At 35.7% G+C, this 13,966-nt stretch overlaps 1 protein-coding gene and 1 long non-coding RNA gene across 4 annotated transcripts in view; one reads left to right on the top strand and one right to left on the bottom strand.

Moving 5' to 3' along the window:
- LOC103002810 (uncharacterized) overlaps positions 1-13,966 on the bottom strand; it is a 125,602-nt gene that overhangs the window by 21,637 nt on the left and 89,999 nt on the right. For 2 of the 3 annotated variants that reach the window (XR_009007779.1, XR_009007777.1), the window contains exon 4: positions 9,986-10,026. The exons of the other annotated variant lie outside the window; for it this stretch is intronic. This is a non-coding gene — a long non-coding RNA (uncharacterized LOC103002810). The remainder of the gene's footprint in view (positions 1-9,985; positions 10,027-13,966) is intronic. 3 annotated transcript variants of the gene reach the window in all.
- Positions 1-13,966, top strand: part of LRRC9 (leucine rich repeat containing 9) — a 95,495-nt gene that overhangs the window by 20,701 nt on the left and 60,828 nt on the right. Inside the window, exons 9-13 of the mRNA XM_028169228.2 lie at positions 33-229; positions 1,131-1,262; positions 8,467-8,643; positions 8,975-9,092; positions 12,668-12,800. Coding sequence (XP_028025029.2) covers positions 33-229; positions 1,131-1,262; positions 8,467-8,643; positions 8,975-9,092; positions 12,668-12,800 — 757 coding nt within the window. The remainder of the gene's footprint in view (positions 1-32; positions 230-1,130; positions 1,263-8,466; positions 8,644-8,974; positions 9,093-12,667; positions 12,801-13,966) is intronic.

A 13,966-nucleotide genomic window follows, 5' to 3' on the forward strand; every position in this document is an offset into this window, starting at 1 on the left:
GATTTTGCTCTCTGGCACATTGATTTCAACAGTTGGAACGGGAACTGACTGAACTCAGAGGATCTGGCAAAGGGCACAATGATAGATCCAGTAACAATAAAGTAACTGAGCTTGAAAAATCAAAGAACTGTGAAACTGTCACAGAAGAACCAAGTCTTCAACAGAAGATAGTGACCAAACTAAATGCCTTGAATGAAAGGGTAACATTCTGGAACAAAAAACTAGATGAGTATGTTTAATGAATTATCTAGTTGTTCAAATTTGAAACATGAGGGAAAAGAATGTTCTGGGCCACTGGTTGAGCTCAATTCTCTCCTTCAGGAATGGAAAGAATTACAGTATGAAGTAAAACACGACATGTTTTTCCAGTCCAGTTCTTAGTAGAGGTAGGCATCATTGGTTCAAAGTTAGCATATAGTTTTTTACAGAAGCAATACTTTACTAGGAACACTGGACTTCCCCTGAGTGGCTTCTTGTCACATCATGACTCTAGTATCTGCAAATTAAAAACATTAGTTTTTTTAACGTTAGCTGCTACTGGTGCAGAAAACACATACAAAAGTTGTCTGGAATCATGTAGAAAGAAACTCAGGTTGAGTATCAACTAGAAACATAAAGCAAGAAGACTTAGTAAGTACTGTGAATGTTTTTTTTAATTTACTAAGGCACTAAGTGGATAAGTTAGTTTGCCCTGTAATAATAAATACTAACAAAATAATAACTAATATTTATTGAGTTCTTACTCTGTGCCAAGCTCTTGGCTAAGAGCTTTACATATATTTTGCCTATAATCCTCAAAAAAGCCTATTCAGGTGTAGGTACTATCAATCTTGTCATTTTCTGAGAAATTGCAGCAGAAAAATGTTGTGACTTGTCTAAGATCTGAGAATCATAAATGGTGGAGCCAGGAGAGTCTTCTAACCTTCACTTACTCTGAGGTTAACAAAATTTGAGGTGATTTTAATTGCCAAAAACAGACTGTCTTTTACTTGGTTTAACTGTTAGCACCAAGCTTTCTTTATCCATTGATGAAAGCCTTATATTTTAACATCAGCTTAGAAGAAACTATCATGAATTTTAATGTTGTGATTTTTAGAACATTTTAATAGCTTTATTTTTTTCTTAAATAGAATTGAAGGAATTTATCGTATTGAAGTCAAACAAAAGAAGAAAAGTCATACTTTATTAATCCCATTTTTGTTAATTGAGTTGGAGACTGTGGGAAACATCCACTTTGAAGAAGGCACTCGATCTGATGACTGGTAAATCTTTTGATATTTAGTTATAGCTTTAAAACTAATTTTAAGTGCTTAGGATCATCAACCAAAATATCAACTTATAAAAATCTTAAAATGTCCCATTTCAAAACACTTTCCATATTGAGTATTCATCCACTGAAAATTGGCAGTTACCTACTTTACCATATATACATTTCTCTGTTTATACTATTGCCATGAGCTAACCTGAAAACATCCTAATAGTATTTCTCTGCTCTTTACTTAATTTCCCTTAGCCCAAGAGCAGAATATAATTTAGAAAAGCTTATGGTCAAGAATTAATTTTATGTATGTTTATACGGTTTATTTATGGACTGAATATAGCCCTGGATTCTGAATACTGGGTGAGAAGCTAGAATAGGGAAGGAGTGGCAAAGCAGGATTGGCAACAGCAAGTTGCAAACACTGGAGGAGACTGCCTAGTAAATTTCCTGGGGGTCCATGATCAAAGTGAAACCAGTTGTCTAGAGCTAGATAGAGTCAGGGTGCACATAGACTTTATGAGTTAAAACAAGGCAGACACTTGAAAACCAGGAATTCGGGTGAAAAGCCCATTTGGACAAAAATGGCGAAAGCCACCCAAAATGGAAACAGGAAAAAGGCATCCACACTTCAGAATCAAGGCCTACTGGTAGACACAAGGAAGTGGTTGTGTTGCTTCAACTAGATGGTACAACCAAAAAAATGATCCTAAAAAAAGAGAGTCTTGGCACAAAAATATCATAACTTTCATATTTCTGCAGTCACTTTCTCAAAATTGAGAAGCCCGTGAACAAGGAACCATGTAAAGCTATAGAATGGACTTGATATATCACCCCAGAGGATGGTTTTACTCACAGTCAGTGTTGAAACAAACACTGATTTTTGTGAAGTAAAATGCAAAACTTACAATAACCTTTTAGAAAGAAAAATGTGTGACTGTTATCCATTACTTTAAGCCAAGCCCTCTGATTCTATTAGATGTGGCTCTAACTCACCTCTGTGAGTAAATCTTCTGAAGGGCCTTGGGGGTACTTTGGTGGAAAAGTCTAAGACGCTCTGCCCAAGGGACAAAGGCATCTTTTAAAATACTTTCTTTTGTATCAGTAGATCCATTTGCCCAACAGTTATCACTGTTACTTAACCACAATATTTGATTTTTATATACAAAGATATAAAAGGTATTCATCCCAGTTCCCATGTAAACAAGTAGAGGCCTTGATTTTTCAAGTGTAAGAATTGAATGGTGTCTCTCTGCAGGATGTATGCGTAATTCTTCAGTCTTTCATTTGTATTCACTCACCCTAAACAGAATTGTTTTTTATTATTTGTTTCTTTTTAACTTATCGCAAAGTAGGCTCTTTATAAAACAAGTACATTAGTGAAAAAAATATGTAAAAGCAAAATAACTAAAAAGCCATTTAGGTAACCGTGTCAGCCTGATAGTAATTTAGATAGCTTTGGTGGATTTTAATAAGCATTAATAATTGTTTACTTGGTTTTAATAAAAATAACCTTGATCCATTTTAAGGAGAAAATCAAATACATGTTGGCAAAATTTCAAGGACTGTTTGTTACTTTTAGCATACTACAAGCTTGGCTACCTTAGCTCTGATCTTTTACGTATATTGGGAAATAACAAAGTGCTTTAAATTGCTCTGTGTGGTACATATCTAGTCATTTTATAATTTAAACACTGACTTTTCTTTAATATTTTTAAGGCCAATATTTAGCATTTAAATAAAAAGTACTGGAGTAGAGCTAGAACTAAAACATAAAGGTTTTCTATCAGAAAAGCCTATGTTTATAGTAAAAGAGCATTGCAGATTTCTAATTGTATATCGTTGAATATTTTTTAGCTTCATTTCTTTTATGAAATTGAAGAGCTTTATTTTTCAGTTTAAAAAGTCCTGATTTTACAGAGACTTGCCTGTTGAGTAGATTGTTGCCACTACAGCGTTTTCATTATAGATCATATTATTTACCTCTGTATTGCCAACTGAGTTATCTATTGATATTAGACAACATTTATTAACATTTATCAGATGGGGATCCAAAGCATCAAAGATGCTGTCCTTGTGCTTGAGAAGCTTTTTTAACCTGGTTATAGATACATGGCATTTACAATTTAAAGAAATAACTTCAAAGTACCACAAAACAATATATAAGTGACTCTGTGAGCTCCTTGGGGACAGATAGGATGTGCCTTATAAGTCATTACATCTAGCATAGGGCTGGCTGGATTCATAACTCAATAGATAACTACTAATTGAAATCTCCATATCAATATATACATACTCACTTAGTAGGTTCACTCTTGTCTATAAAATAACTTTCAGTAATTAATCTAACTTTTTATATATAAACATTTCATGCTGTACTGTTTTAGGTAGCTACAGAAACTCAGACTTTTTGTTTTATACTGTTTTATATTTGTTTTTGATATGGTTTAAGTCAGCAAGTCAGTTAACAGTATTTATTAAATGCTTGTTTAGGATTTTGAAGTGATTTTAATAGATTTTATTAAGCTCCAGCCATTTAAAACCATGTGCATTCTACATTTGCTAAATGGGTGCATCATTTGTATATTAATGAACGTTTGTAGGCATCTCTCTGTATAACTGAATATCTTAGTCAACGTGTATATCACCACTGTGGATGCTCACACATTCAGCTCTTACTGAATGAGTGAGGGCACCCGGTGACATGAGGGGCCCTCACTCTCCTAACCTCTGCAGATCTTGTTGCTGTTAGCCATTCCTTCCGTGTAACTTCACCTCTCTCTCTCTTTTTTTTTTTTGTAGTTAGACATTTCCTATTTTCTTGTTACACTCTCCCTTGACAGTCTCTTCTACTCCTGCACTTTCAAAAATTACTTAAAGTTACAATCTCTCTCCTTTACTCCAGTCCTGAATTTCTACCTATTAGACATTTCTAGACATTCCAACTGGCAAGGCAAATTCAATACATTTAAAAGGGAACTCAGCTGTAAAGTAAAAAATAGACAGTGGGGTTAGAGTCAGAAAGCCTAGGTTCAAACTCTATCTGCATAGTCTTAAAACGGTTATTTAACTCATCTGAATGTCATCTGTAAAATGAGAAAATAAAAAACTATCACAAAAGGTTACGGTTAGGATTAGACAAGGTGATGTGAAAATATTTAGTTCTTAATCTTTTTGCTTTTGTTTTCCTCTTCCTGCCCACAAACCACCCCTTCCTTCTGACTCCTCCATTCCTGTTTGTAGCACTACCATCCTCTTAGTCATAGAGGCACAACAAACACTGAAGCCATTCTTGACTCCATTCTCTTTCTCAATCTCCATATCCAATCAGCCTAAGACGCACAGGTTCTCTCCATAATGTCTCTCGCATTCGTTCTCTCCTTCTTTGTAACCAAAATCTCCTGCACACGGGCCGTCATGACCTTCCTCTTAGACTATTGCTACATATAGCCGGTCCCTTCCTATGCCAAGAGCACTCTGTTAAAAACAAAACAAAAGCCTCCTGTAGCAACCTGTTATCTTCCAAATTACATTCTAACTCTTGACCCTGACATTCAATGTCCTTCACTGTATAGTCTCCAAACTACCCTAACCCCTTTTCAAACCCTTTCAGAGTCAGCTGAACTGTGCATGCCTCACTGCTCTTGGAATATACCTGGTACACCATCACATAAGTGGTTTTCTTTGTTCTACTTCCTTCACCCAGAATGCCTCGCATTCCAGGCCCTGGCTCTATCATTGCCTGTCAAAACTTACTTTATCTTCAAGGATGACATCAAAAGCCATTCCTTTGTGAGGAATTTTCTTGTCATCTCCATCAGCTATAGTCATTTCTTCTTCTTTTTGAATCTTCATAGCACTGAGTTTTATCTCTCCTATCTTATACTCTATTATAATTTTGCTTGTACTTGTCCTATTACTTTTTCACTTTATTGGTTTATAAACTCGGTAAAGATAGAGACTGCATCTTTTTAATCTTTGAGTCTTTTCTGCTTTGTTCACTTGCTCAGCATTCATCCACTGAGCTTCTACCATAAGTCACATTCTATGCTAGGTGCTAGTGATCAAAGTCAAATAAGATATAGTTCCCTCTCTAATCAAGCCTACAATCTGGTGTAGAAGACTATGGTAATGAAACAGTAATAAGTTCTGGGATGATTGTACACATGGAGAATGTAGGAGCGGGCAGCTGTGTGAAGATCAAAGCAGAGTGGCGAGTTAGAGAAAGTATTCTGGAAGTGGGGACACTTGAGGCAGATGCTTTGATCTGAGTTTTGAAGGACCGATAGAAGTTAACTATACGAAGAATTAGAGGAAGGACTTTGCAGGCAGAGGAAACAGCATGTGAAAGGGTGTGGAAATAGTATAATATGTTCGGAGAACTCAGTAGTTCCACATGACAAGGGCCTGATCATTAAGGGTCTTGCAGGCTGGGCTGGGTAGTTTGAATTTTGCCCTTAAATCTATCAGACTCTTTGAAAGAAAGGTGTAGCAGATTTCAATATTATTTTATACAAAGTCCTAGAGAGTCATTATTTCAGGTTCAGACTAAAATGTGTATACATCAGTAATGTATACAGATATACATTATATCCGTATACATTATACATTATATGTATAAAGATTATACATTATATGTATAAAGACCAGTAATGACATGCTCCCCAGTTGCATGTAGCACATATTCAACAATGGTGTGAGAACTTATCATCCTCCATGACATACTGATAATATTGTAAGTCTCAGTACTTCTCTATCAGCATAGGTCTGTTCTCCCTCCTCCAGCAGTATTGCAGCCTCTGAATGATGTTTTCTCATCCATGGTGTGGCCAGGTGATTGAATGAATTGCTTTACTACTGTGACCCCAGATAGCACAGAGCCCTTGTCCTCTCAGCACCAGAGTTCCGTATCTCCAGGGCTCTAGGAATTCCATATAAGGAAAGGATCAGCTGCTTAATTCCCAAAGAAAAGCTCTATGAAAGGATCATACTACTTGGAGTTTCCTGTACCATTCCTGGTTCTTGCATTCCTGGGAGACCAGGCTAGAAGCTGGGAACTGTCCATTCATCACTTCCATCTATTCTTGATTACTCTCAAGGGCAATTCTCGATTACCCTTTTGTTACTTTGTAACAAAAACCTTATCTACATAAAATGCCTATAGCACTAGTTTCTATCAGAGCACAATAATAATGATAATAATAATAATTAGAGTGCAAGTAATAATGAGTTTCAGTGGTTCCAGGACATGTTGTTTAGGGGTGACTTGGACTAATTTAGGCGCACCCAGGAAATGATCCCTCTGTATATGACACTGTAGGTTTCCCACTGCACGTGATGATCTGGTTGTTTAGCCGGACCTCTGAACTAGTTAGCAGCATTCTGCTGGATTGCAGCACTATTTCTATCTGTCTCCTGTACCAGACTGCGAGCTCCTCTGGGATTAGTTTGGTTTGGGCAGCTCACTTTTCAACTCTGGGGGAAGAGTAACTGGGCAGTTCCTAGCTGTACTGGTTCAGTCTTCACTAGTGAGAAAGGCGGAATGCTCTAAATTAGGAGCTCAGATGTTAGTCTTAGGAAGAGACAACCCATCAGGAAGCTTACCTTTGTGATCTTAGCCCACACCCATGCTCAGGCCCTGGTTGATTATCCCAGTGAGGACCAGTCATCTCATTCAAAGGCAGATGTACCCCATATAGGAGCACTTAACTTCCTTTTCAAACTGATCCATTTTTTTCAAATTTATTTTTTATTTTTACTTTTTTTTCATTAAGGTAACATTGGTTTATAACATTATATGTTTCATGTGTACATTATACTTCTACTTTTGTATACATTACAGCATGCTCACCACCAAATATTTAGTTTCCATCTGTCACCATACAGTTGACCCCCCCCCCTTGAATTTCAAATTAACCTAAATTCTGTGCTACTTTAAGACAGGGCCAGAATTATTACTTTGATCATGGCCAGGTAAGGGCAGCAGAGAGCAAATGAGCATTGTGTATATTTTCCTGAGATCTTCACACAGCAGGCCCCTACTTCTCCTTCAATTCTTAGCTCAAATATCTTCTTTGAACGGTCTTACCCAAGACCTGTCTTAAGTATCCCCTGCTCCATTCCTTACCCCCCAGCCTCTCTTTCTTCAGAGCACTTACCAGTTTAGATTTTTTTTTATGTCTTGTTTATTTTTTTGTCCAACTCCCTTGGAAGATAGGGTCCATGAGAGCAGGGACCCTGCCTCTTTCACTTCTATATCCCTAGTTATGAAGTTATTGCAATAGCCCAACTAAGAGATGATGGTGATTTTAACTAGGAAAATAGCAGTGGTAATGATTAAATAGGGTCCTATTCAGGATGTATTTTAGATGTAGAGTCAAGCAGACTTGCTGAAGACTCGGATATTGGTGAGGAAGAGAGGAGGCAATGTTTATTCCTGGGATTTTAACCTAAGCTACCAGTTAGGTGATGTTGCCATATCCTGAGATGGAAAACACTCAGGAGGAGCAGGTTTAAAGGCAGGTGAGTTAAATTTGAGAGGCCTATTACATATACAAGTGAACATAGCAAGCAGGTAGTTGGATGTTCAAGTGTGGGTATATCCAGCTAAGTGGGGTAAGGGTAAAGCCTGAAAATAAAATGTTGGAATTTACTAGTATAATAAATATATATGTATATGTACTTATATATATATATATATATATATATATATATATATATATATAAATAATATATTTAAAATATGTATCCCCAAAGGACCAGGTGAAATCACCTAGGGATAGAGTTTATGGAAACAAGAGGAGAGCCAAAGACTGATTCCTGGGGCAATCCAACATTTAGAAGTCTGTCAGAGGAAAGAGAAGCAGCAAAGAAAAACATGAAAGAGCAGCCAGTAAGATGAAAGCCAGAAGCATGTAGTTTCACTGAAGCCAAAAAAGGAAGTGTTTCAATAAAGGAGGATTGCTCCATATCTTTTAGTCAGAACAAATACATAATAATTAATAAAAGAACTATTATTTTACGTTTCAAAGTTTAGCGCCTCTTTTACTGATTGAATAAGAACCAAATCAGAGCTATACTATATGACCATTTATCTTTAGCAAAAAAACATAAAATATTAGCTATTACTTTTTTCATATGTAACTTTGTGTTCTCAACATTTTAAGGAAAATCTCTTTTCTTTGCATATATTTTGTAATTCCATATAGGTTTAATTCCTGCTATGAATTAATTCTATCACGTTTTTGTACATGGGACTTCAGAACATATGGTATTACAGGAGTGAAAGTAAAACGTGTCATCAAGGTTAACAACCGTATTCTGAGACTAAAATTTGAAGAGAAATTCCAAAAGTTTTTGGACAATGAAGATATGCATGATTCAGAGTAAGAAGTTAACTTCCATAAGGAACATTTTTACAACAGTCTGATTTTATTTTGTAAAAAAAAGTCTTTCTGTTTTAAAAGTTTACAATATTGAAAATATCCTTGTCAGTAAATAGTTCCTTTTCATGCATCTTCCTTGACTAGTATGACCTCATAGTTTATCCACATTGGAGCTCTTTTTGAGACTGAGGAGGAGTGGAAGTTTAATAATGACACTGGAACATCCAGCGTAAATGGGAAATATCCTGGGCAAGGCATATGGTCAACTTATCTACAGCTAGGCTTTTCTGAAATCAATTCTAAAACTTTTTTTGTCTTAATTATTCTTAAGGAGCTGTCGACAGATGCTGGAATGCCTTTTTTATGTTTTTGATCCTGAAGTTACAGTGAAGAAAAAGCATCTGCTACACATACTTGAAAAAGGATTCAAAGACAGTGAAACGAGCAAGGTAGCATAAAATGTCATTCAGAATAATGCTTTCTTCCTAATGAATAAAGCTCTGCCACTGATTAAGCGTGGTTTGATTCTCAATGCTTTCATTCATGTTATAGCAAACTTATACTGTTTCACAAAAAGCTTAGTGCTATCATGGAAAGTACAATCCCTCAGTATCCGAGGGGGATTGGTTCCAGGACCTCCCACAAATACCAAAATCCAAGGATGCTCAAGTCCCTTATATGAAATGGCATACTATTGGCATATAACCTATGCACATCCTTCTGTATACTTTAAATCACCTCTAGATTACTTATAATACCTAATACAATGTAAATGCTATGTAAATAGTTGTAAGTACAATGTAAATTCTATGTAAATAGTTGTGGAAGCAGGGCAAATTCAAGTTTTGCTTTTTGGAACTTTCCAGAATTCTTTTTTTAAAATATTTTCAATCCACAGTTGGTTGAATCATGAACTACTTTATCTTCATGATTATCTATTTAATCTTTCTAGGCATCTTATATTTTATATTGTGATCCTTTTGTGGATGATCTTGAAATCCACTTCTTTAATCTGTTTTAAACTCTCCAAGGTCTTCTCCATCTTGAAAAAATTCATTCAGTTAACACTGCTGTGCTTTCTATCATCCTATTTTTCTCTTTACTTTTACTGCCACCATTTCTTTATTCTCTACTTCATTTTCCCCACCTTGATACTGATATTGCTTTATCCTTGGTCACTCCTGAGCTCCAAAATATCCAATCAACCTTTCTCGGTCCTCCACCCATTTGACGAGGCAGCTGTAGCACACTGGTATAGATCAGTGTTTCCTAATCCTTTTCTCATCATGGCACGCATAAAATCAAAGTATTGCTGCATTTGAATCCTGGCTTTCCTACTCACCAGCTGGGTGACTTCACCTCTCTGTGCCTGTTTCATCCATTCTGTAAAGTGAAGATAATAATAGTATCTACTTAACAGAATGGTTAGGATTTAGTGAGATATGCGCAAAAAAGTTCTTGGATACTTATTCATAGCATCATTATTCACAATAGCCAAAAAGTAGAAGCAACCCAAATGTCCATTAACAGATGAATGGATAAATAAAATGTGGTATATACATACAATAGAATATTATTCAGTTATAAGAAGAAATCAAATTCTGATACATGCTACAACATGGATGAACCTTGAAAACATTATGTTAAGTAAAAGAAGCCAGACACAAAGGGACAAATACTGTATGATTCCACTTACATAAGGTATCTAGAATAGGGAAATTGGTAGAGACAGAAAGTAGAATAGAGGTTACCAGGGGATGGGGAGGATAGAGGGACGGAGAGTTATTGTTTAATGAGTATACAGGTTCAATTTGGGATGACGTTCTGGAAATGGATAGTGGTGATGGTTGTACAACATCGTGAATGTACTTAATGCCAATGAATTGTACACTTTAAAATGGTTAAAATGGTAGCTTTTACCTTATGTGTTTTTTTTACCACAATAAAAAAAAAAATCACCAAGAAAGCTTTCCAGCCTCTCGGTGGAGAATAAATTGGAGAGAGTAGAAGCAATGACAGGGGCACTATATGGGGGAGGTCCTACAGCAGCTCAGACCAGAGATGATGGTGGCTTCAGCAGGGTGGTATAGTGAGAGTGCCCTCACTGTACTTTCTGGAAGAGAAGTAGGAAGGAGGTGAGGAATTGAGGAAGGCGAGTGAAGTGCTCAGGGTCGTATCAGAGAACTCTGAACCATCATGGGCACAGAGGGTGGAGGAAGGATGGGGCTATTTCTGTGTGTTTTCTGCCTGCCAGACACTGTGCTAGCACTTTATCCCCTGCATCTCCTAAAGGAGATACAATATCTCTAATCCTTCCAGCAGCGCTCTACACTGCTCTGTCCAATATGGTAGCCACCACCCACATGTGACTACTGAGCATTTGAAATGTGACTGGTCAGAATTAAGGTGTGCTAAAGGTTTAAGACATATAATACCAGTTTTTGAAGACTTAGTACAGAAAAAAAGACCATAATTTCTTATATTGATTACATATTAAAATGATAATATTTGGGAAATGTTAGATTAAATAAAATATATTATTAAAATTTACCAAAAAAGTTCTTAGACCAGTTCCTGGCACACAGAAAAATTTTTATTAAATTCACCATTATTGCTGAAACATTTGATTATGAGACTGACACACAGCCTTCTGTGCTAAGGAGGCAGGTTATTGCTGAAACATTTGATACTTTTGATTGCTCTTTCCATTTTGAAACTCTCCTTTAGCATCCATACACTATTGTTATCCTCACATTTTTCTGGTTGTCCCATCTTTGTTTCCTTTTCCTTCCCCGTCTTGCCTCTAAACAAGAAAATACCAGAAGGTTAAAGTTTACTATTCTGCCCTTATTTCTCCACACACCATCAATTACTCTCATTGTTAAGATCTTAGAAATGGGGGAACATAATTGGCTAGAAAAATCACTGGGTAGCACAAAGATCAGATAAGCTAAATTTCTATGTTATGGTGTGCACACAATGAGTAAAGATTGACATTTATGTTCTGCATCATTTAAGAGATGGGATCTGATTAAAAAGATATGCCGTGTAAGCAGCTGAGAAGGATTTGGCTTAGTTTGGCAGTGTCTGGTCCAGGCAGAGAGCCATGCACATAGCCTCTATCTAATGGATATTTAGTGATGTTCATGGAAAATCTGAGATTATAATTACTAGAATGTGGAATTTGTGATCAGATGAGCCACATTTTAGTATTTATTTTTCTAAATCTCTTTCAATAACAGGTTTCAATAAGAAAATAGGCAATTCAGCATTTATATAAAAGATATATTTTAGATAATTTGGCTACTAATATTAAGCTAGTAATAATTTCAAAACTCCAAGATAGTGCAAAGGAGGAGTAGACCTGAGTCCAAATCATGACTTTGACAATTTCTGCTTCAGTCCTTGGATAGATCATATAATCTCTCTTAGGTCTAGTTTTTTTTTTTTTTACTGCTAAAAATAGAGATTTTTGTTTGTTTTTTAGAGCTGCTTTCACAGCAAGTAATATGAATATTTCTGATAAAACACTTTTAAAGAAATAACTCTAATCACAATGCAAACTAAAATTTCCATGCATTAGCACAATGAGATGTATCTGGAAAATAATGTAGATTATTAGACCAATTATTAGACTATTTATTTATTTAAATAAGAATCTTCAGTGTAATTTCCCACAGAATTTTCTTTTTGGAATTTGCACAGTTGCTAGTGGAGTATCCTTGAAAATGTGCAAAACTATAGCTCCTGCACCACGCAGAGTGGTCAGTTTTGACTCTGGCTGGTTTTATAGGAACAAATGTTGTTCTGTATTACTTTTCATAAATCTATTTGCACATAAATTTAAAATATATAAATGGTTTTATAGAATAAAGTTGCACCTGAAGGTTATCTACTTCTTTTCAGTGAGTCTGACCTGCAGTTTCCTTGCACAGACACATAAACATAAAATGATAAACCATCTTACTAAAGTTGAAGTATTGTCAATCTTGTAAAAATACTCATACTTTGTTTTTCTTTACAGCTGCCTCTCAGAAAAGAAGCTGTTATTCTTGCTAACAGCCTAAGTATATGTGAGTGTCCCAGAATTGAATTTCTACAGCAAAAGTACAAGGATGAGAAGAAAAACTCTCTTGAGCATGAGCTCTTCAGACATGGTAATACAAGTATGCAGTGTTTCTGAACTTTTAAGTTCTAAGTATTCAAATTCATTAATTATTTTCATATTTTTGATACTTGGTTTTATCAACCTGGGAGGTTTTCTGAAACCCATTTTATTTAGTATTTACCAGTGTAGTGATACATGACTTTCTGATCTATTACTTTAGTCAGGTAGTCAACAAATATTTACTGAGTGATTATTATCAGCAACATCAATAGGGTGAGACTCATTCGTTAATCATATTTAATCCATCTTATATGAAATAAACACTTTTCATAATCTGCTTTTGTTCATTAAGTTGTGTCCTAAAAATAAACTTAACATATTTATGTACATGTTATACACACACACACACACACACACACACACACACACACAATCACCATACAAACCCCAAATTCATAGGAAAGAGAAAAGAGAACTTGGCCTATTTATATGATCATCATTATATAAAGCACTCGGGAAGGCAGGACTTATTTGTCCTTAATTATCAAAATATAAGATGATAAGAAACCCTGGTTATAAATCTAAAATTGGCTAAAGACAAATTGTGAAGTGTATGGATTGCTTTAAAGTTGCCTTATAGAATTAAGATTTGGTATCTTAATTTAGTCACAGTTATTAGTACTTTATTTGCACCTTGAATATATGTAAATAAAAGTACATGAGTCAGTTTGTAGGACACTTCTGGGAGAGGTTCCCAGGTACCCACAGACTGGGGACAAAGACCAGCTCATCATGTCCTCTCTTGCCCCACCCTCTTCCACTTTTCATTCTTCAGTTCCACCAGTATTTATTGAATGCTTACTGGGTATTAGGCATTTGGTTGGTGATAGGGATTTAGTCAATACAGACTAGACAGTTTCTCCTCTATGGTGCTTACAAACAATAATCTCCAAATAAATGTAAAATTACAATTATAATAAGAGCTACAAAGATGAATTTGTACTATGAATAATGCATAGTACCAAAGAATGTAAAATAAAGAGAATTGATCAGGTCAGGGAGTAAGGGACATCTATTTTTTGGTCTCAACTATGCAACCTTCGGAAGACTGGGTAGTCAGAAATCTGGTTAACTGAATTCTATAAAAGTAATATTCTAGGTTCCAGACTCTAGCTCTGTTATAAGATGATTCATGCTGAACTAAATTACGTGTGT

The sequence above is a fragment of the Balaenoptera acutorostrata genome, chromosome 3, assembly GCF_949987535.1.
Source record: "Balaenoptera acutorostrata chromosome 3, mBalAcu1.1, whole genome shotgun sequence".
Taxonomy (NCBI): domain Eukaryota; kingdom Metazoa; phylum Chordata; class Mammalia; order Artiodactyla; family Balaenopteridae; genus Balaenoptera; species Balaenoptera acutorostrata.